The sequence below is a fragment of the Leucopleurus acutus genome (genome assembly GCF_964270905.1).
Source record: "Leucopleurus acutus genome assembly, chromosome: X".
In the NCBI taxonomy this organism is placed as follows: domain Eukaryota; kingdom Metazoa; phylum Chordata; class Mammalia; order Artiodactyla; family Delphinidae; genus Leucopleurus; species Leucopleurus acutus.
Window position 1 is genome coordinate 119789816 of NC_139148.1, and position 24368 is coordinate 119814183.

The 24368-nt window shown below is 40.1% G+C and overlaps 1 protein-coding gene across 2 annotated transcripts in view; it reads right to left on the minus strand.

Moving 5' to 3' along the window:
• Positions 1–24368, minus strand: part of ATP11C (ATPase phospholipid transporting 11C (ATP11C blood group)) — a 168309-nt gene that overhangs the window by 37674 nt on the left and 106267 nt on the right. For both annotated transcript variants that reach the window (XM_082865068.1, XM_082865067.1), the window contains exons 13-22: positions 22304–22465; positions 21472–21623; positions 20190–20261; positions 18252–18325; positions 16204–16307; positions 15553–15734; positions 14205–14468; positions 10098–10272; positions 4910–5012; positions 3285–3430 (exon numbers count right to left, since the gene is read on the minus strand). In XM_082865068.1, coding sequence (XP_082721194.1) covers positions 3285–3430; positions 4910–5012; positions 10098–10272; positions 14205–14468; positions 15553–15734; positions 16204–16307; positions 18252–18325; positions 20190–20261; positions 21472–21623; positions 22304–22465 — 1434 coding nt within the window. The remainder of the gene's footprint in view (positions 1–3284; positions 3431–4909; positions 5013–10097; positions 10273–14204; positions 14469–15552; positions 15735–16203; positions 16308–18251; positions 18326–20189; positions 20262–21471; positions 21624–22303; positions 22466–24368) is intronic.

The following is a 24368-nucleotide window of genomic DNA, read 5'->3' on the forward strand; positions in this document are numbered from 1 at the left end:
CCAGGCTGGGAGATTTGAGGCCGTTTTAAAAATCCAATGGATCCTTAAAGCATGAACAACTGCCGCAGCTGAGGATATTTAGGTAAATATATACTGCAGGCTCTGGAGGACATTTCTACAGAAAACTGCTACATGTATTTTGAATAAGTCCTACAGCACCAGAGTATCGGAGCTCCCAAGGTTAGCACCTGGAAGGGCAACACTCATTCGTATGTAACAGTTCTGGCAGAATGCAAAATACTGTCTGTAGCCTTTCTAGAGTCATAATTTATGTACATAAAAGAAGTGTTCTGAGGTTGGAAGAGGCAGTGCTTGGTGTGGATTATGGGGGTGTTTTGTGGGAAGGGGAGGTCTGACCCTCCCATTAGAATAACAGTTCCATGAAAACAGGGACTTTGCCTGTCTTATTCCATTATGAATTCTCAAGCGCCTGAAACAATGCTTGGCACATGGTAACACATTCAAACATATTTGTTGATTGAATGAATAAAGAAGTTAGACTTTGAACTAGGTGTTACAGATGAATAGGATACGGTGATAGCAGGAACCAACAAGGTAAGGCCATATGTATTTTAAACATATAAGGTAGGGCAGGGTCAGACTGTGGAGTGCCTTAAAAGCCAGACTAACTCTTAAGACAATGGAGAGTGGAGTTTCTGGAGGACAAGTTGAAAAGTGGTATTTTCTAAACACTAACCTGGCTGAATTATGCAAGGAGGAGCGAATGGAGAAATAGAAAGCAGGAAGACCTGTCACTGCAGTACTCCAGGGGCGGGCAACAATTTGAAGATGCAATGGCAAGATAAGAGGAAGGCAGCCAAAGACAGTCAAAGGTATCAGAAATCATCTTGGGACAAAAGGCAGCACTTAAAAAGGAATATTGCTAAGTCAGTAACTAAGATGATAATGGGCATAGAGATCCTAATGAAGACAGACGGCATCTACATAAATAATCCCCTAAATTGGGAACCAGGATATGTAAATTACTGACCACTGGTAAATATTAGCTATTTTAATGCTTGTTTTGTTCTTCTTAACAGAGCATTCCTTCCATCTGGTGGCAGTTGCTTGAATTGCAGGCCAAAATCTTAAAGAGGGAAACCAAGCTTCTGGAATAGGATCAGATTGCTAGGCAGATCTGTATGGCAAATCTTCACAGGCTCTCCTACTAAGGGGAGGTAAGAGAGAATAACCATCCATCCCCATGTGGGGCTGTTAAGTTACTGAGTCCAAGGCCCCACAAACCTTAACTATATAAATAACATAACCACACTGAAATGGTGGAAAAGGAAAAAAAAAGTAACTTTGGAAACAGTGTTTTGACTACATTCTCTAAGACTAAAGACAAAAACAAGTGCTCACAAATATATTTCTCAAGTTAGATTTGTTTCTCACAGGAGTATGAGTAGCAACTCTGGAACTACTTTAAGTGTACTTGAGGACTTAGCAAATAAATAAACACTATGAGGATGAGAACCAGGTTTCTCACCACTGAAGAAAGGAGTTACTAAATGGAAAAGGGAAAGGTTACAATGAACCTTGTGCTGCCGGATTTAATCAAAGGTATCTGTATAAACTGAGTTCAACTATTGAGTTTATACAGATACCTTTAATTTCAGCCCAACAACTTCAGCTCAGTAGCGATGAGCACAACTAGCACCCAGATCTTGATTTCTAAATACCATTTGCGAATAATGGAAAGGAATAAGTGATCCTTGCAGAAAAGTCTGAATGCATCTTGCCATTGAATTGCAAGAAAAATACAAGAGGAGCCTAGAACATCATGTGGTACCAGAAAATAAACAAGACTTCAAAAAAGGTTTAGGGCCGGGGGAGGGGGAAGGGGTGAGGAGGGAGGAACGGAGAGTTGCTACTCAATGGGTATACAGTTTTAGTTGTGCAAGACGAGTAAGTACTAGAGATCTGTTGTACTTAACAATACTGTACCAAATACTTAATAATCTGCTAAGTGCATAGAGCTCATGTTAAGGGTTATCACAATAAAATAAAAATTTAAAAATGATGGGGACATGGTGAAAGGAAACAGGTGCCAAATCTGTGACAATTTGAGTAACAGAATGAACAATGATAGTAATGAATTTCAACATAGAATAAAATATCTAGTTTAGCAGGAGAATGTTCTTTTCAAGTGAAACTACACAGAGCAAAAATGAGGGGTCTTGAGACCCTCAGAACACCATCTGAACCAGCTTATCAAAGTTGACATTATCATGAGACATATTGACAACATGTGCCTCCGGATATGATGCATTCAGCAGGTTGCAATAGCGCTTCTGTGGTAATTGTGCCCAAATGCAAAACCTGAGTCTAATAATAGGCAAACATTAGACAAACCCAAATTGAGGGACATTCTACAAACTAACTGGCCAGCACTCTTCAAACATGTTAAGATCATTAGGACAAAAAAGACAGGAACTATTCTAGGTTAAAGAAGACTAAGGAGATCATGATCCTTAAATGCAAGCATGAGCCTGAAATGGACCACAAAAAGAAAATCTGTGGGACCATTAGCAAAATTCCAGTACAGTATATAGACTAGTTAATAATGTGCCAATTAACATCAATTTACTGATCTTGGTAACTATGTTGTGGGTTATCTAAGGTGTTAACAGTTGGCAAAGCTGGGCAAAGAGTATATGAGATTTCACTAATTTTGCAACTTTTAAAAAGTATGAAATTATCTCAAAACAAAAAGTGAAAAAAACTTTTAAAAACTATATAGAATAGAACATAGGACAGGAGATCAAGTTCTGGTACATGTCTAAAACAGGCAAACCTAATGCGTATGTTGCATAAATTATATCTAAATTTATGTGCTATACTCCATATACGTTACTATGTATCACAGAGTAGTGTAAATCAGATTAGTCGTTGTTTGGTGCAGGGGTGGAGAAGACTGGAAAGGAGCACAGGTAAACTTTCTGGGGTGATAGAAATGGTCTATATTTGGTTCGGGTGGTAGCCACATGGATGCATACATTTGTCAAAATTGAACTGTAAACATTTAATGGGTACATTGTACTGTATTTAAACTATACTTTAAGAAAGTTGACTTAAAAATTTTCATCTCAAATCTCTTGCATTAAAAGGAATTTCTGGTTTCTGATTCGTTAAATAGACTGCCTCTGTTTTGCTGACCACAAATTTCAGTACTAAGACAGTAAAAGAAACATGAAAAAAGAAGGAAAAGATACCTACAACCAAGCTGAGCCAATGCTGGGTTAAACAGTCATAAGTTAAATCACAAGTATTTCATCACGTACCTTATAGAAGAAATACTGTACAAGGTGTGCTATTCTCACATAATATAGGTGTCCGTGAGCCAACAGCAGTTTCTTTAAATGTTTAAACTTTGGGACAGAATAATCACTATTCCTGGCTGCTTGGCGACCTTCTTTGCCTTTGATACCTAAAAAAAGAAAAATCTCTATAGGGTGAGTATTTTTATAGAATAAGTAACCACCTGACTTGTTACTTTCGTATTTTTTACTTGCTTACATGTATAGTTCAGTTGAATAGTTTAGATTTGCTTTCTTAAGCAAAAAGTGCTTTCAACAGTGACAGTGAGACTTACCAATAAAAAGTAAAATTATGTTTAATTGACAATTACCTATTTATAACAAAACATAAAATAATTAATAGAATCATTATTTTAATCGTTATAAGGCAAAAATTATCCTGAGGAAATAGTTAAATCTGAAAATTATTTTAAAGGTACTTATTTAGTAAGTGATTAATCATGCATGGCACCAGACTAGATGCCATACTAAAGCAACTCAGAGACCTGGGGATTATGGTCTAAGAGCTCAAAACTGAAGAGTTATAATGAGATGGTTAAGTCCTTATATTGAATGATACTGAGTAGTGGTTGGCAAACACTCCGGTCCAAAATGTTCATAAGGCAGTTGGTTCACACCAAAGATCCTTGAAATTTGGTCCTGTCCAAAACGTCAAGACATTTGGACTATAAGACAGCTGGTCCATGCCAAAAGGTCTTTGAAACCTGGTCCGGTCCAAAATGTCCACGAGCATGTTTGGTCCATGCCAAATGGTTTTGGACAGGACCAAATTTCAAGGACCTTCTGCATGGACCAAATGTGCTATGGACGTTTTAGACAAGACCAAATGTCCTGCAAGGCTGAGTAGCAGTCCAAGTATTCCATGAGCTCAAGCAGCTTTAGGCCATTTCCACAGTCAATAACCAATGAGTTGAACTAGAGTTCCACACTAAGTAGGGTTACTTGCAAATGGAAAGAATTTGGGAATCCAAACTGTGGTACAATAATCCCCAAGATACTATTTCCATTATTTCTCGCCCACCAAAAAACCACTTGCTGGGGTGTTAGGATTGCCTCCCAGCAGCCTGACAGGGGAAGAAAGGGTGCAGGTTTTAGAGAAGCTGTTGTTGCATGCCGACATGTAAATTCACCACTACAGCCCAAACCGCCATGCAGAGATATTGCCATGTGGAGAATCAGCCAGCCAATTATCGTCTCTCAGTCCCAAACAGTTACAGATCTCAAAAGATATAGTGCAGCAACATAAGCAGGCGATCTGGCCAGGGGCGAAAAATCAATAAAATTTCATGCATGCTGTCAAAAGTGAGAGCTAAATGATCAACTGCATGGCTAGTAGGTTTGGGAAATTCACTTTACTTGGCTAATATAATAATATCCTCCAACTTTGTATTGCTACATTCCCACCATGGGTAGGACTTTGGCATGGACATATTCCATGATCCGATGAGGACCTTCTTTTGATAAACAATGATCATTCCCAAATTCGGATTCAAGATGAGCAACCAAAACAATCTCTAGAATAATAAGACCACTCTACCTAAAAGCAATACTGATACCTTACAGCTGCCATCTCATTAGATGTTTCTTACCTATGCCCACATGGGATTCCAAGATCATACTAACATCATTGGCACCATCACCTATCGACAGTGTTATTGGGCTGCCTTTTAAATTCTTCACCATTCTCACAATCTAAACATTAAATACAAAAGAGGTATAGAAAAGGTCAAAGCAGAATGTGAGATTGTACTACATTGTGGGTATTTGCCTCATTCACACTTGTAAATGGAGGCCTTCAAACAGAAAGGTAGCTTGTGCATATAAGTACAACCAGTCTTGAATTCTCAGGGGCAGAAGAACACAGCTTTTCAAAATGTAATACCGGCGCCCACTTGTTTCTGGTTTTGCGAATGTATGAACTGTCAAAAACCATGCCTCATACCTATATTAGAGGTCAGCACACTTCCCTCTTTTGTCATTGCTTCCTGTGTCCTTTCAGATCACGTATTGAATGAGAGAAAGTGGAGACCAGAGAGCCTATTTGGGGAGACATCATGGGGCTACCAGGACAAAAGTGGGCAGTGAGAGGACAATGTTTTTGGTTACCGCTCCCTCTCTCCTCCCTGCTGACACTCCCACCTCCCCTCGGTGCATGCCAACCCTTATTTCCATCTAGCTGCCGACTAAACTTTACTAAATCACCCAGTGCCCAATATGATATGATATGATCTCTCATACAGGTAGCTGCATTTCAAAAGGGGGCGCCTTAAAGGTGATGAGCTTTGCATAAAGATGCCCGAGATAGGTGTATAAAGGCTGTCATTATTCCCTGAGTGTCTCTTAAAGATGTGTCGATGGCACAGTGCAGCTCAATGCTGTGTTCACGGTAAGTATTGAATAAAAGAAATGTTCTCCCGGCAGAGTTACTTGTGGGAAGAGTATTGGGTAAGCTGCTGTCCTCCCACCGTATGTTTTAGATAATGACTGCTTTATGTGTCAACCCCCAAAACCCCTTGGAATCTAGCAGCTTTTAAAAAGCTTATGTAATCCAGTAGTTAAATAATGCCTTGCAAAAATTTTGTACCCACAATGGCTTTCACCAGGTAACATAAATAAAATCCATTTTCAGATAACTGATTAAAAAAATTTATACGAGGCAAAACCACCCTGCAGTTTTTTCTTTGAACAAAATTCAGTCAGGTTTTAGTTGTATAAAACAACATAACCAAAAACCCCTACATCCAATCCATTTGACACAAAAATGATGTTACTATGAAATGCCGGCTTTCTCCCAATCCTTCACCTCAACTTGGTTCTTTTTAAAAACTTTATAAGAGTGTCAGAAATAATCTGTAAGTGAGTCATCCACAAAAGTAAACTTGTGTTTAATGGGCTACAATACTGGTTAAACTAATTGCACTTGTTATACTGTATGCAGTAATGATTTAAACCACAAGGAAGAAAAATGCAGCCAGGGAAGGCAATAAAATTATCAAGGGTGACAGCTTCTGCATGAAAACATAGATTTAAAAAGATGAAAGCTTGTCCTTGTGGAAAGATAAAAGGATATATTGTCATGGACCATAAAACCATGAAAGATCTAGGTAGATAAACACGGGAGTTTTTTTTTACTGAGTCCCAGGTCACCTGGATTAAGAACTTCTCTTCAATCTCTAGATAGCTTCACAAAAAAGAAATCAATTTACCAAAAACTATTTATTGATCAACTATAACTACATGCAATACAATGTGCAAAAGCAAAGTGCAAATATCCAGAAAGGATATACCGCTTGGTCTCATACCTCAAGAAGCATATAATGGGGAATGGATACAATAATATCAGATAAACAGATTAACAATACACAATACCTATGCAAGGGAATATATAACACTGTCATCTAAGTTGTCCACATAAGAAGGCCCGTGATGTCAGAGAAGGGAGAGGACACTACATGCCAGAATGATCAGAAATGACTTTATAGAAGGAAGGGTGGTTTGATCTAAATCATAAAAGACTGGTAAGATGTGCATGGATGGGGAAAAGGGGGTTGGAGCAGTATCCCACGGAAAGGGAAGAGCATAGCATGTTCTAAGGCCCACAGCCAGTTAAGTACAGTATATGCTTAGAAAACAGATCTGGTTTGACCAGACCAATGAGTTTTTGTACAGGGGACATGGATAGGTATATATGGGGCCACATCAACAGGGAGCAATATTATGAAAGTGGCAACAGGGTGCAGGAGAAATGGGAAGAAAAGGCCAGACTGCAGGCAAAGAGAGAAGTTAGTCCACATGGAGTTCAATGAGCTGTTTAAGTCCTGGACCTGGAAAGTAATGGAAAGAAAGACATGGAAAAGACAGTGTACTAGAAAATGGACAGAATTTGGTGACTGAGACCACATGGAAGGGTAAAGCATGGGGGACCGTCAAGCTTTTGAATCTAAAGACCTAGAAGTATAGTGAGCTCAGTAATAGATGTAAAGGGACTTCCCTGGTGGCGCAGTGGTTAAGAATCTGCCTGCCAATGCAGGGTACAAGGGTTCGAGCCCTGGTCTGGGAAGATCCCACATGCTGTGGAGCAGCTAAGCCCGTGCTACACAGCTACTGAGCCTTTGCTCCAGAGCCCGCAAGCCACAACTACTGAGCCCGCGGACCTAGAGCCTGTGCTCCGCGACAAGAGAAGCCACCGCAATGAGAAGCCCGCGTGCAGCAATGGAGACCCAATGCAGCCAAAAAAAAAAAAGACAAGGAAAATGACAATTTGGGCTCTAGAGAAGGCTGAGTTGAGGTGACAATGACACACCCAAGAACATGTGCTCAGTAAGCAACTGGAGAAGTAAAGTAGAACTCCAAAGATTGGGATTGGAGAAGTGACTTGAAAAATCACCTATGTGGGGACTTCCCTGGTGGTCCAGTGGTAAAGAATCTGCCTTCCAATGCAGGGGACGTGGGTTTGATCCCTGGTCAGGGAACTAAGATCCCATATGCCGTGGGGCAATTAAGCCCACACGCCACAATTACTGAGCTCGCACGCCTCAACAAGAGAGAGAAAACCCGCACGCCGCAAGGAAAGATCCTGCATGCCTCAACGAAGATCCCGTGTGCAGCAACTAAGACCCAATGCAGCCCCCGCAAAATCAATCAATCAATCAATCAATCAAATAAATATATAAAAAAGAAAATCACCTATGTGGCCATGACAGATGAGTAGGTGATATCCTGGAAGAGGTGATGATAGTGAAGGAAATAAAACAGACTAAGGACTGAACCACAGGGGGCTCCATAGTCTGGGTGAGAGAAGCAGCACAGTGTTAGGAATTCAGATACTGTCCTGGGCAGTGGAGAAGTTAGAACCCAGGTGAGCAATTTGAGCAGCAGACAATGAATATAGGAGGAAAAAAAAGGGAAAGAGGTATTGTCTTTGACTAAAGGGACAGATTTCTATGTATACTGTTCTGATAGGATCTGCTTCCCCAGCTGGGGCTAACCAAGGCTCTTATGGTTGACGAACAGAAGAGCACCTGATTGTGATGGAAATTGAAAGTGAGAAGAAGGCAGACAATGCCCTAAATTAGGATGGGCTGTGTGCTTGCGCATGCGTGCATGCATGTGCGAGGTAGGGGGCAGGGTGTGTGAAGGAGAAGGCAAAGACACAGCGCCATCCGCTAGGTCTAGAGCAAGCAGCTGAGGGACGGGAAGAAGCAAGACCAACACATATAAAAGAATACAGTGTACGCAGAAGTGAAAAGGTGTGTACCTGAGATTCTAAGGTTCCCGAGACTCAGTGAGTACAAGGAAGCAAGGTGAAGTAGATCAATGCGAGCAAGAGGAGCTGGAAAAGACAGCACACTTGAGGTTGCCCCTGCATTGGGTTTTATTAGGAGTAAAACTTTTGTGAGGCCAAGAGGAATTCAGAGGAAATTCCAGATGAGGAAATTATATGAGGGAAGCTTTAGAAGTTGGTGTGAGCATGGCACGTGGAAGGGACACAAAGGGGGAACAACCAACAGGAGTGGATGATTCTCGCTGGACGTGAGAGTGGTGGTGGACACAAAATATGTACGGACACATTGAAAGGGTCGACAGGGGTGGCCCGGAGTACCATATTGAGTCATCTGCCCTTCATCCTAAGGGACTAGGAAACTACTGAAAGGTTCTGAGAGAGAATATATGATGGGAGAAGTACTGTTTTAACAAGATTAATTTGGGAGTATGGGGAAAGAGATGGAATGGGGAAGGGTGAAAGCAAGGAGACTAATGAGAAGATTAAATCAAATAGCCTGTGTGTAAAGTCCTAAGGTCTTGCTTGCACTAAGATGGAGATAAAAGGTTTAACAAGGTGGCACCACAATGAGAGCTATGACAAAAGGTAGGATCAGTAGGACGTGGTGACTATATATGGAGTGAGTGAGAAGAAAAGGATCAAAGGCAGTTTGGAGACTTAGGGAGCCAAAGAAAAATGTCACTGGTAACAGGAATAATAAAGACAAGGGATAAAACAAACTGGCCTGAAGGAGAAAATTATAATATCTGTCTTGGATACTAGAATTTAATGTTACAGTGGGGAATCCATATAGAGCCGTCTAGCAGGCAGCTAGAAATATGAGACTTAACAAAAAGGAAGTCAGGACGAGAGATATATCATCAATGGAAGCCATAGAAATGGATGTGCTTATCCAGAGAGATAGGATGTAAGTGAAGAGCCGAGGGAAGACATAGCCCCCCCAAAAAACTGACAATTAGGGAGAAGACACAGGATGAAACAAAATAGAAAGACACTAGGTTGCCAAGAAGGGAAAAAAAAAAGGACCGTGGACCATCACAGAAACGAAGGGAGGAGAGTTTAAAGGAGGACATAATTGGCAGTGTCAACTGCAGTGGAGAAATGAGGAGAAAACGAAAGACAACACGACGGGTTCAGCAAGGAGGTCACTGCTCTCCTCCAGGAGATGCAGCAGAGTAAGGTGAGAAGAAAGAATGCGTGGGGCTAATGGAATAGTGGAGCCAGGAGCAGTGGGATGAAGGCAGCAGGCACCAAGCACTCATTAGAGAAGTCTGCAAGGTGAGGAATTAGACAGCCAGCTTGAGGAGACAAAAAGGTGAAGCACAGGTTTAATTCAAATCGGTGGGAAGACTTCTGAGTTGGACCGCACAGAGGAAGAATCCAGGGAAAATATAATAAGGTACTCAGGGCTCTTTGAAGAAAATTAAAAGTGAACATTTGCACATATGCGTACAGAAGTACCCAGAATGGAACATTAACTAACATTCAGTTACCTGGGCTTTCTGTAACGGTGCCATCCGACAGCAGAGCACTGCAGTGCACTTCATACAGATTTGTAGGAAAATGCTTTTGTAATTGTTAGAACCAGAGTCTTGACTAGAATTTAATATGAGAGACAACGTGGAGCCATCAATGATTAATCCATATTCCTGATGTTCTGTCCATGCTCTGAAAAAGAAAAACAATGCTATATTTGAAGCTACTATACATTGCTATTTAGGAACTTTAAGAAACCACTCAGAGGAGGGTTATCATCAATCTGGTTCCTGGACGTGTAAATTCTAAAGAAGCAACCGACTCTATTAATGACACAACAGAGACTTTCTATCACATCTTTGAGACTCAAGCTGCCCATATAGATGGCACTAAGTTCTAAATATAAAAATAATGGACTTCTAGCAGCCAGTCTCCATATAAGAAACTCAAGGTGAATTTTGGAAATTACAGTTCCATCAAACTCTGATATGAAGAAAATCATCAGTCAATCTGAAAACTGCTTACCAATGCAGGGAAAAGACAAAATGGCTTTGGGGTATACAAATCACAGAAGATATTCTTAACGTCTTTGCCCGAATGACAAAACCTATCAATAGACCTGGCTTCTCAAATATGATGGACTACTAAAAAGACATAGTGTTCATTAAAGAATAGCATACAATAATGATATATGTTCCTTAAATAAGTATCATTTTATACTAGACTAGTGGTTTTCAACCATAGCCTTCCCATGAGAGTCATCTGGGCAGCTTGAAAAAAAGCCCATGTCTTAGGTTTACCCACAGACAAATTAAATCAGGGTATCTTGGGCAGGGCTTGGTTACATATAGGCATGTTTTAAAAGACTCCATAGGTGATTCTCCTGTATAGCCAGGATGAAGTAGTATTAGTTGCCAGGAAAGACAAATATAACAGGTGCTGGACTTCCCTGGTGGCTCAGTGGTTAGGAATCCGCCTGCCAATGCAGGGGACACGGGTTCAAGCCCTGGTCCGGGAAGATGCCACATGCCGTGGAGCAACTAAGCCCGTGTGCTGCAACTACTGAGCCCCCACGCCTAGAGCCCTGCTCCGCAACAAGAGAAGCCACCGCAATGAGAAGCCCGCACACCACAACCAAGAGTAGCCCCGTTCACCACAACTAGAGAAAGCCTGCGAGCAGCAACAGAGACCCAACGCAGCCAAAAATAAAATATAAATAAATTTATTAAAAAAATATATATATATAACAGGTGCCAAGTATTTAAGAAAAACATATGGGGGAAAACTTACAATTGAGAAAATTCTACCAATTAACATTTTAATTTTTTTTTTTTGCAATTAACAAAAAAAACACCGATTAATCAATTTCTGCTCAGGAAATCTTGGGTGCCATTTGAGAACCGCTGCAGTAGACGTATTAAACATAGCAGGATCTCATCGTTATACAATAGATTCATTTGTCTGATTTTATGCTCCTCAAAGCTTAATGTTTAAAGGAATCTTGTTAAAATTCCTGGGAATCTTATTAAAGTACACATTCTGATTCAGTAGTTTTGGGGTGGGACATGAGATTTTGCATTTCTAACAAGCTTCTGGTGATAATGGAGCTGCTGTTCTATGGACTATGAATAGTGAGAGCCTAATATGCCTCTTCCTTCCTTCCTTTCATATTCTGCTTCATGATATTATGAGCATGTTTTATTCACTAATTAGAGATATCAATCATGCATTCTCCTTTGCTCCCCTATTCACAGAGCTGACAATGAGCAGAAAACAGTAGCTCAATAATCAATCAAGTAATATTTGGTCTCTAACTAGGCCATATAGAAGAATGGAAAGAATCTTTCTTTGGAGAATAGAAAATCTCCTTGGGGTAACAGAAGCACACATGAGAGAATATACCCAACCAAACATGATATTAAATGGTTAATATCTGAAAAGAATGGATACATGTATATGTATAACTGAATCACTGTTGTACACCTGAAACTAACACAACATTGTTAATCAACTATACTCCAATATAAAGTAAAAATGTTTTTAAAAAGGTTAATATCCAGTGATTGGGACAATAAATACACACCAGGAAAGAACAATGGTTTCTTTGTGAGGTATGATATCTGAAATGGTACTTAAAAGACAGGACAGAAAGAGGTGAAGAAAAGAGGGAATGTATGTGTGGTGCACTAGGAAAATAAACTGAAAAGGTCACCTGGGGCCTTTGGTACAACCTGATTCTGTGGGTAATAGAGATCCACTAAAGGTTTCTGAGCAGGGCTGTGACATGGGCAGTACTTTATACCTAAGGACCACTCATCTGGCAGAGGGGCTTACGTGCTCTGAGGCACGAGTTACTAGGAATCTGATGGGGAGCGCCAGTGGAGAGAGTGGGGACGTGGGTAAGGCTTGGTGGCTGATTTGAAGTGGAAGGGACAAAGGAGCAGAAGCTGGCCAAAGGGATCCTGTGTCTGATGCTTGTGTAACTTGGGGAAGGAGTGTACCCAACTCCAGATGAGTCAGGAAGAGGGAATGTTGAGATGGTGAGTTCAGTTTTCCATAAGCCCTGGCTTTTACAAAAGTGCCCAAGGGCTCCCGAATGGTGCTGTGGACTGAATTGTGTCCCCCCTGAAGTCCCATGTTGAAGCCCTAACCCTCAATGTGATGATATTTGGAAATGGGGCCTTTGGGAGATAAGTTTAGATGAAGTCATGAGAGTGGGGCCCTTATGATGGGTTGATGGGATTAATATCCTTATAAAAAGAGGAAGAGACACCAGAGCTTCCTCTCTCTCTGCCAAGTAAGGACACAGCAAGAGGGCAGCATTCTGCAAGCCAGGAAGGGGGACCTCACCAGAACTCGGCCATGTTGGCACCCTGATCCCATACTTCTGGTCTCCAGAAATGTGAGAAATAAGTTTCTATTGTTTAAGCCACCTGGTCTCTTGTATTTCGTTATGGTAGCCTGAGCAGACTAAGATAAATGCAAGTAAAACACATGTAATCTGGACTGCCTTTATAAGTACCATTTGGTTAAAGGAAGGAAACATTTATCATAGGCAATTAATAAAAACCTGTTTACTCTCACTGATGTCCAAGTAACAGAAGAACAACAGCTGTTTTAAAATTGGCCATAGCCTCATGAATGTGGGCTATTCATTTTTAAAGTCTGTTTAAACACTAGTGAGGACACAGATAGAGCACAGTTGTTAAAAGCATGGGCTCTGGAATTGGGTAGACTTGCTCTACACCTTATTAACTGTGTTATCTCGAATAAATCACTTCATCTCTCTGAGCCTTAGTTTCCCTATTTCTAACAAGAAGAAAATAAGATTGTGTTACTGGGTTGCTGTGAAGATTAAATGAGAATAATTTAAAGTGCTTAATGTTGTTCCTGGAACAAAGAGGGCACTTAAGAAATGTGAAATAATATTATCTACGGGTCTTTGGATTTACTGCAGACACATCCTGTGGCATTCCAGAAGAGGAAATTGATTTGCTTACGGCCAAGGTAAATTCCAGTAATAGGTTTAGACAAAGCTAGGCCTTGGTCAATGTCAAGTATAGGAAAATGTAACTCTGGGTATTGAATTATTGTGGATCAGTGGCTTTCCTTGAGAACCTTAGATTCTACAGGTTCTTCCTAAGCAGCTTGTTGAAAGCAGTCGAGTGGCCATGCTATCAAGTATTTGGTCTCCTTTGGAGCACTGGGGCATGAAAATTCACACAGAAAATGCCTCCAGGACTTCGACCTGCATGGAAACTGTTTTAGAGACTGATTTTATTACATTCAATTTAAGAGACCATGAAAAGGAATATTTTTTCTTAACATGGACCAGGACAGAGTACCAATGATAAGTACCCAGACCCTAAGTATTTAGAAAATGAACCACTTTTCTAAAGCATGAGAAGGGCAGGGTTTTCTTTTAAATGAAAGAAGAGGTGGAAAGTGCCAAATAATCTCAAATGGGCCATTAGCCAAGTCCTCAGGAAAGGTTCTAACTTACAAGGATAAAGCACCTGCAAACAAAGACTGATAAATTACAGAAAACGGAGCCTTCTGCATAAGCAGCTGTGATTTACATCTGTACCACTGTCTAAATATAACAAATTGATGTACTTTCTTACTTTTTAAGGCTTCTAGTACTTTTAGGAAATTCATGCAGCAACTTTTTACGATATTCAATCAACAACTCATGTAATCGATCTTCTTTCCGTTCGCTTTCTTGGATGGTTTTGGTGGTCAGTTCCAAGAGCTCGGTGCTGGTTTGAAAAAGGCGGCAGGCATAGCAGGTAGATTTGGCTGTCTCCATCTTGTCCCCAGTAAGCACCCAGACTTTCAGACCTGCTGCGTGCAGGGCTTCAATGGTCTCAGCGGCTTGATCTTGTAGCCTGGAAACACAAAGGAAACCTTGTTACCTTTGAAAATTCCTGACACAGATTCTACAAGAAGGCTTGTTAAAGAGAATGTCCTTATAATTCATAGCAATTCTGGAGTCCTGACATGTTTTAACAGTTGTTTTTCTTATATATCCTCTACCATTTCTGAGCATACTCTTTCTGGCATAGTTTTACTTATTAAAGTACACTTCAAACAATGAGGTTTGGAAAGTTTATGTTTTCTATCTCACTATACAAATACTTAACATGGTTTAAAACAGAAAGGGCCAGACACAGTCTAATGAGATATTGAAGGAAGTTAGCGAATCCCCATCCCTGAGGAGCTGGAAGTTTAGGAAAGCCAACCATTCTGAAGGAGATTTTAAGCATTATTCTGAAAGGCAAGGGTAGAAGAAGAGTGATACTTTGCATTCCTTTTGGTCAGAGAATAACAATGAAATTAGACTAAATGAATTCTATTAGAACTTTAATACCTTCCAATGAATATATGTTTATAACTTCATGTTTGGGTTAAGCCTCACAATTTGCATTCATAGCTTCTAGAAAACTCTTAAAATAGAATCTAAAACTTATTTTTTCAAGCAGATCAATTCTGGAGCCCTATAATCATGCCTGGCAGAGCTCAGCCTGTATGGTTAGGGCAAATTATTTTAAAGTATGCAAAAATATGCTCTAGTCTGTTAAACCAGGTTAGAATGAGCTCTCACGTTGTTTGCTCAACCTTGAATTTCCCTTCTGCTCATCTGTCTTTCAAAATTGTACCCATTCTACCAAGCACCAACTCAAATGGTGTCTCTAGCACAAAGCTTCCTACGCACAGTAAGACTACTTCATAAATACCTGCATAAATGAAGGGTGGCTTAGTAAGTACTCAAAACACCTTAGAGATGACAGATTCATTCTTCTAAGTCACAAATATTTAACTTAAAAATTATTCCCACAAACAGTTCAAAATTTGATGTACAGACAAAGCTGAATCAAGGATTTCAAAACTTGAGAATGAATTACCAATCTGGACAGATACCACCCTAAATGACTGGTCATTAAAATAACAAGAGTATCATTTTCTAGTTACTTGTCTTCCACTGCAGTGGCTCCAATTAAATTCATGTTTGTCTCAATCTCATCAAAAACCTTTTCCATTTTTTCTTCTCTGTCTTGTAAGGCCATTTTTGCCTCTATGAGCTGTCTGTTAATTCTTTCATAATCATCTGGAGCAATTTCTTTGAAGGCTACACAAAGTGTCCGATACCCATCCTAGAAGCAAGGTAGGAGATCTCTAGTTATCCAAATAATGAATAAAAACAAACAAACAAAACACATTCTTTAAATACTCTTGCTTTACCACACAAAAGAGAAATTCTGACTAATTTCCTTTTTAGTTAAAAAAGGGGAAAAAAAAGAAAGAACAGATTGCATTGGGTTAACATTCAATTAGGTTCGGAATAACAAAATAATAGCTCTTGGGGTTAAGAAAAAAACAAACAAAAAGCAGAACATAAAACAAAGGTTCTTGAAAAGTCTTCAAAGGGTGCAAATTCTGAACAGAAACTTGCTCCAGGATGTTTTATAAAATAAGGAAAATAATATTACAAAATCCCCAAATATAAAAATAGGCCATAAAAATAAGCTAAAATTCATTTCAATAGTCCTTTAAATAGCAATCCATAAACGTAGTCATCTCTAGCATTTCTCTATCTACTGGGGGGAGGGGGTGTAGGCTCACCATTGCGTTACGTTCCACATGGACTTTAGTTAACTCAATTTCATGATTTTGCACCCTGGGGAAAACTGCTGAGTCGGCTCCTTTACAAAAGAGAAGTATGTCTCCTAAAATAAAGAATCAGAGTACTTGACTTACTTAGAATTGGGATTTTAATAATACATAACTATTAAGGTGGCCTCTCCCACCCAGCAGCTGTGTATCCTGAGCCTGCCTTGGAATGTTCATCCAAATGGAAGCAGCCATCTTGACCTTCACTCTGTCAGGACAACGTTCACCACCTCTTGGGACCAACAGACATAATTAATATCTCAGAGTTTACAACATGCACCTCTGTTAAAAGAAACTTCCTTCAAGTGAATCACAGAAGACGGTGCTTGTGTCAAGGAGCTGCATCTGAATTCTCTTTGAGGATGTTGTCAACCATGGTCTAAAGTTCACATGTGGCATCTACAGATGTCAAGGACCAAACTCAAGCTCAAACACGATAAAATCATTTTGAAAGACTATACACATTAGCTTTTAAAACAGTAGCTTGAAGGTTTTCACCGGAAACTGGAGAATAGCTCTGTAGAATGCTAGTACAAGTACAGCTTTATACCAGTCCATGCACCCAGGAAAGTAGACAGTACCATTAAGAAGGACACTCTGGGGCTTCCCTGGTGGCACAGTGGTTGAGAGTCTGCCTGCCGATGCAGGGGACGCGGGTTCGTGCCCCGGTCCGGGAAGATTCCACATGCCGCGGAGCGGCTGGTCCCGTGAGCCATGGCCGCTGAGCCTGTGCACCCGGAGCCTGTGCTCCGCAACGGGAGAGGCCACAACAGTGAGAGGCCCGCATACCGCAAAAAAAAAAAAAAAAAAAAAAAAGGACACCCTGACCTTATAAGGCAAAGTGCTAAGTTCAAAAAGTTAAAAAAGGGTAACTCTGAGGTCAAGGCCCTTGATAGACCACTTCCTCAGACATCTTACCATCTGCAGTAGAACGTGGACGTGCATGTGTACAGGTAAGAACAGCAAGTATTCCAAATGTTAGGTGTTTTTAAAAAAATTTTCTCTCACATAGCCACAATGTGTTTAAAAGTCATAAAACAAATTCCACATTCACATATAATGAAATCAGCATCGTGACTTTGCAGTCACACCACAAAGTATGAATAAGGTAGGATATATTCCCTGAAGGGTCTGTCTAAATCTTCCCCTTCTCATACTAAGACATTTTCAACAGATTTAATACTAAAAAGTAAATTACTAGGAAATAAATCAAGGATATTTTGAAAAACCACCTGGAGACAGACAGATAGACAGACAGACAGACAGACACACACACACACACACACACACACACACACACACACACACACACACACACAGAGGAATATGAGAGCCCACAAACGAAGAAGGAATGCTACCCATGGGTCTTGCTGAATCTGAGCAGAAGGCATCCCAGTCACCATGGCTCCTCCCAAGAACATGGGGGAACCCTGAAATGATGGTACTGTTTCCCCTGCAAAGGGCAAGCTTCTTTACTGTGTTAAACAAACAGCCCAGGCTGCTAGAGTAAAATCACATGCCCTTTCCCAGCAGTCAGGCCCTTAGTCATCTCTAGCTTACCTGTTTCCAGGAAGTGTAAAGCAGTGGGGAATTAGGAAGGTCAGAGAGGGATAACCAGCAACTCTCTACACTCATAGATTCTACTGCTAGTAATCTCAAACCATCCAGTTGTAGTGGGCTGCTGCAGGTAGGCATTGGTGGTGATTCGTTAGTACCCTGAACTGTGAAAAAGTCATCCTTTCAGTTCCTGTCTGGACATCCAAGACTGAGCGGTAGAGTTCACTTTCCAAGAAAATGCATATATTGTCATACCAGGGGTTCTGCCAGTGACAATTTGACAAACTGAACATGTGCTTGTATAAATACATTAAGGCTTATACAAAAGCTTTGCACGACTTTCGGTAATCCTACACTACTACGTTAAATGCTTTTCTCTCTTGAAGTAGTTGATCAACATACAAATCTACAAATGGAAAAAGTCAAGTTTTAAAAATGCATACCTGATTGAGTTTTCACAACCACACTCATACGACGGCGGACAGAATCGAAGTTTAAGGTGTGAAGAAGTTCATACCTTTAATAGAAAAAAAAAAAGAGAAAAGTGAAATACCTAGACCAAGATAAAACACAACAGAAACATCTTAAGTTAACAGAGCTCTCCTCTTTGGATAAGGGTTGCTAGTTGTGGGCACAACGGGTGCTTTCCATTGTGTCTTTGGAATTTCTCTGTGCTTAGAACATGCTGTCAGAGGATACCAGTGTTGGTTAAGGGTTATCTATATCTTCTCATTATATAACTTAAAATAGTAAGGAGAGACTGACTGCATAGGAATGAGGAACAAAGAGCTGTCCTGCGAAGCTATATCTGGGGAGGGTCTAGAAATAGTCTCACCCTGCCAAGTATTTTAATCATCTATGGAGTGCCTACTATGTGTCAGGCACAGTGACTGACGCTGGAGAAGAGACACACATCTTCCCTTAAGGCGCTTACCAAATGATAAGGGAGACAGAGGGTAATGAGATGACTACCCCCTAGTCTTCCAAATAGTGTAACAAAGGAACACACAGGGGAGATGTGGGAGCACAGAAAGAAGGCATCTGAAGGAAGGCTTCCTGGAAGAGGTGGTGCTTGAGCTGTGTTTTGCAGGAGTGACACGATGAAGAAAGGATATCATGGCACTCTGAGTACAGAGAAGAGCATGTGCAAAGGCACAGCAACATGAGAGCACGTGGCCCATGAAGGGACTTACAGTAGTTCATTTAAGGCTTGAGATCTAGTTGATAGGGGAGTCGCAAGAGAGGTAGGCAGGGGCTGGGACCTGAGAACATTGTGGGCCATTTCAGAGATTTGGGATTTCATCCTAAGGGCAATAGGAATCCACTGAAGGGTATAAACAGTGGATTGACATGATCAGATTTGTGTGTAAATGGCTAAGCTATTCACCAGATGAAAGGATGAAGAAGAAAGTTTCTAAGACTTATTAGAAAAAAATGTGAGGAAATAATTTCTTGAAAATAAATAACTTGTATACAAGTATTTACTACAAAGCTTCTCTTTGATGGGAGTGAGCGGGTCATTGGTTTTGGGATGTGTATGTATAAGACATCTACTTGTAGCACAGTATCTCATTTGTTGTTGGCCACATGGGGGCATTGTTGTGAACCGGCTAGAATCTGGACTTTGACAATGACCTGGGGCTCCTGGCAGTCAGGCCAAAGAGCCTTCTTCTGGTTCCTCTGGCTCTTGAACACTCCTTCCCAAAGGGGCATATTCCCTAAGCACATCTACACATGTTACATGTTTCTGAGATGGGTCTCACGAGATGCTAGGGGTCAGACAATTACATTTCAAGTTCATATAAAGAATTCAAATTAATCACAGGGGCTAATTAAAATCCGTTATTAAGCCAAGGTGGTTTTGTTTGTTGGGGTCTCTGTAGTGAAAAAAAAAAAAAGAAATGTGGAGCTATGGCTGCATCGGAGTACTTGCCCTGAGGCTCACACCCAAGCATCTAGAACAAGAGAAAGCTTCTGACTCCAAAGCTGCCATGTCTGGCAGGGCTTGCAATCCCAGAATGACTGGTTGGGCTCTGGACAGCAGAAGGTTTCATGCCTGTTCACTGATTTTTCTTGCAGCATGTGTTGGAGACCTGAAATGGCATCTAAAATTCAGAAAAGTCCAGGCAGACGCTCATTCAGGCTACTGGACCCATATGTGAACAAAATTGGAATCATTTACACCTCAAATGCTAGTTTCTGCCATTCTATGAAAAATGTCTTCTCCTACTCCAACTACATTTACATAAAGCTCTGAACTGGGAGAGCAGAGTCCTACATTTATAGATGTAATCAGTTCCCTCTGCTGCCCTTCCTAAATCCATCTAAGGTGGACTGTGGGGTTAAGAAGTGACAATCATCAAACATACAGCGCTACTTACTCTTCTATTTCTTTTCTTTGGTTCTCTACTCTCATATGACCATTCCGCATTCCTACAAACGTGAACCCATACCTGCGAAACACAATAAAAAAGACCTTTGTGTATCTTTAAAGAATAATTAATTTCCTCTTGCACTGGCATTATTCATACTTGTTTATTGTTTTCTTCTCTTTCATAAGATCTCAATCTATAACTGTACTTCCTTTTACTCACTGAGATGTTAACACAGAGCAAGTCAATGTCCAGTCACAAATTGTAACCAAGAAAGAGGCAATTTGTGATTCCAGTTCTGTAGCTAACACATGGGGTGACTTTAATCCACTTAATTAGCTTGGGCTTCATGGATAAAACAGGACTTTCAGTTACCAAATGATATCAAAATTGCTAGGAGCACTTCAGCAAGAACATGTGTTGTACAAAAAGTAGCCATTATTATAGGATTTCCGAACTATAATATGAATATTTGGACTTCTGGCTGGAATGCATAAATAGTAATGCAAGTTACATCTATGCATTGCTATCTTCTTTTTGGTCTTAACTGGTTAGATTTGGGAATGTTTTTCAAACTTTCAGATAAAGTAGCTTGGCTCCTTATTAAAGAATAAGGATACTTATAAGGTTATTGAAGCAAGTAAGAGAAGGAACAAAATAACTCCTGTCCTCCTGTGATTTCGCTTTCTCAGGAGAAGTAGAAGAACTTTAATTTTTTTTACTCTTCAAAAATGTTAATGTATTTTCTACAACTTATTTCTGGTTTTTTTTTGTTTGTTTTTTGTTTTTGCGGTACGCGGACCTCTCACTGTTGTGGCCTCTCCCGCTGCGGAGCACAGGCTCCGGACACGCAGGCTCAGTGGCCATGGCTCACGGGCCCAGCTGCTCCGCGGCACGTGGGATCTTCCCGGACTGGGGCATGAACCCGCGTCCCCTGCATCGGCAGGCGGACTCTCAACCACTGCGCCACTAGGGGAGCCCTATTTCTGGGTTTTAAAACAGCATTACTGAGGTATAACTGATAGAGAACTGCAAATACCTAATGTGTGCAATTTGATGAGTTTGGACACATGAATACATCTGTGATACCATCACCACAATCAAGATAGCGACATATCCCAACATTTCTCAGGTTCTTTGTGTCCCCTTTGCTTTTTTGTTGTTTGTGGTAAGAACATTTAACATATGAGATCTACTCTCAACAAATTTTGAAGTAAAAATACCATATTGTTAACTATAGGCAGAACTGTACCTCTCGAAATTATTCATCTAGCATAACGTACGTGCTTACCTTTTGGCTCCTTTGACCAAAGCTATTTCATCTGGTGAAGAGGACATATAGGTTAATTCAGCTGATTCTGTAACTCCATCAACAGTATCATTTGTTTTAATTTCTACAGTATGACATAAACACAAGGCACGCAGAAAGAGCTCTTCTCGATTCTATTGAACAGTAACAGAAAAATGATTATATTAGTTTCACTGTGAACAGCTGGTAACTAGTCAATGAACAGAGAAAAGTTATTAATGTGAGAGAATGTTATAACCTCCAGCAAACTGAGTAGCAAAAATTTATAAATTCATAATACTCAAATGAACTACATATTCTTCTGGTCCCTACCAACATGCCTGGTTCTCAGCTAACACACCCTAGGGGCTATGTTAACTCATTCAGGGTACTGTAGTGCCACCTAATACCAAAGCAGTGACATCTCCATGGCCTAAAAGAGCTCATTCAATTCTAATTCACAATCTGGCAATAGCTCAGGTGCAGGGAGACTCTGGTTCATTTCATGCCTAGACACTGCTGGGACTTGAATGATTGCAATTGACATCATTCTTGAAGCAGCTCATATTTTTAAAGATAAAGCACCAAAAATTATGATCACACAGTCAAGCGAAAGTTTTACCCAAATGCCATTTTTCATAATGCTCTCTTATAAATTCTACTTGTTTACAAATTCCGGAGTTGTGCATAAAACAAGAAAGGTGAACTTGAAAGAACAAACAGATGGTTATTCAAAAGTCTATGTCACGTGCCCAAATCCTTAATTTCTACTATGCTAACACATGCCTATATAAATTGATTTCTCAAGGTAAAATGGTAACGCAGAAAATGCCACCTTATCTGCTTTGTCAAAATACGGTAAGGGTCCATCAGTTTGAGAGAGTCCATCAGCCTCCTGAGTTACACCTTTATACTTATGCCCATCTATGCAGCATTCAATGAATTCCATGCTATTTTCAGTGAGTGTTCCAGTCTTATCAGTAAATACATAATCCACCTAAAAACAAGAACACAAACATATGCATTCTTTCTTCAATGTGATTAATTTTCTATAAGGCATAACTATAAGGATATTCTCATATCCGTAGAAATCACCTTTTCTAAAAACTTGTCAAATGTCAGGTAATTACAGAAGTAATATTATCAGATGAATGAGAAATGAGGAAGTATTTTTAAAGATACTGAAATAGGATCACATGTCTAAGGTAGACTTGCTCAAATGTAGGAGATTAATAGGCAGGAAAAATGTGGTTATTTTATCAAACTAAGACCCCTTCAATTTAACACTGACCTGTTTTGATATAAAGAAGTTAACATAAGAAAAGTCAATTTTCCAAGTGGGAAACAATTTACTGACCATTATTTCTCTCTCTCTCTCTCTGACACACTGACATACGCGTGCGCGCGCGCACACACACACACACACACACACAGAGAAAACATATTGAATAGGAACTTTAACTGGGATGTAACAAAACCTTTCTTTGAAAAGTAAAATTTTCTATAAATATACTGGATTGAAGTAAAATGCATTATGGCATAGAATGTATATAAGAGTTACAGAATATAGACAGATGGGGAAATAATGTTACTTAATGAGACACAGTAAGTCAATGATGATTAAAAATATAAATGAAATTTCTTCCACGTACTATGTATATTTTCAGATACTCCTCCAAAAAATTTCCAAATTAAAAGAAGGAGCAGAGTTTATAATGATAGGCTAAAGTATAAGCATACTTTCATAAATAATGGAAAAAATAGGCTATGAAATAAATTTCCCATGTAAAATAAGCCATTTTGAGCATTTTCATTTTATCTCAGTTTTTATCTCTTCTATTTATAACATCTGGCTTTTGGAAACCCACAATTTTATCCTCCTTTTTGGAAATTTATACTTAAATAGTTAAAATTATGGGCTGACAGGAATAAGCATAAGTACAAGATTAAGGTTTTTATTATGTAAGGGAGAAAGAGATGAACTGCAGCAGTAGTTGCTTTCTAATTATTTTTCAAAGCATTTCACGGTAGCAGCACTGGCACAAATATAGCATTCCAGTCTTCTCTTGTTTTTCCTGTTAGCCAGCCAAGTTTGAATTCTCTCTTTAAATTAATCCAAGTGGTATTATTCCTGTATCATTTAGATTTTTCCAGTTAAAATGAAATTCTTTGGGTTTTTTATTCTGATCAAAATTATTAACCTTCATTTCCCCCGGAAGGTTGTCCTGTGTTGTTGCGGCTCCTGCACTTGGATGAGCATTAACCCATTTCGAAATCCTTTATAGATGACAAAGGTAATAGCTTTAAAAAATAAAGTGCAGGGACTCCCTGGTGGCACAGTGGTTGAGAATCCGCCTGCCGACGCAAGGAATACGGGTTCAATCCCTGGTCCGGGAAGACCCCACATGCCGCGGAGCAACTAAGCCCGTGCGTCTCAACCACTGAGCCTGCGCACCTAGAGCCTGAGAGCCACAACTATTGAGCCCACGTGCCACAACTACTGAAGCCTGTGCGCCTAGAGCCCGTGCCCCGCAACAAGAGAAGCCACCACAACGAGAAGCCCATGCACCGCAACGAAGAGTAGCCCCTGCTCGCCACAACTAGAGAAAGCCTGCGCGCAGCAATGAAGAACCAACACAGCCAAAAATAAATAAATAAATAAATAAAAGTAAAGTGTATTTAAATAAAGTGTTTGCCTATATATAACATTTTGTGCACTATGGATCTGTGTACAATTAATCTCACAGGTATAGGCCAACCAACTATACCCTGATAGAGTAATTATCAAACTGTAGTCTGCATCACACTCACTAGGAGGGTGCTTGTTAAAACTCAGATCGCTGGGCTTTACCCCAGAGTTTCTCATTCAGTAGCTCTGGGGTGGGGTTAGATAATGTGCA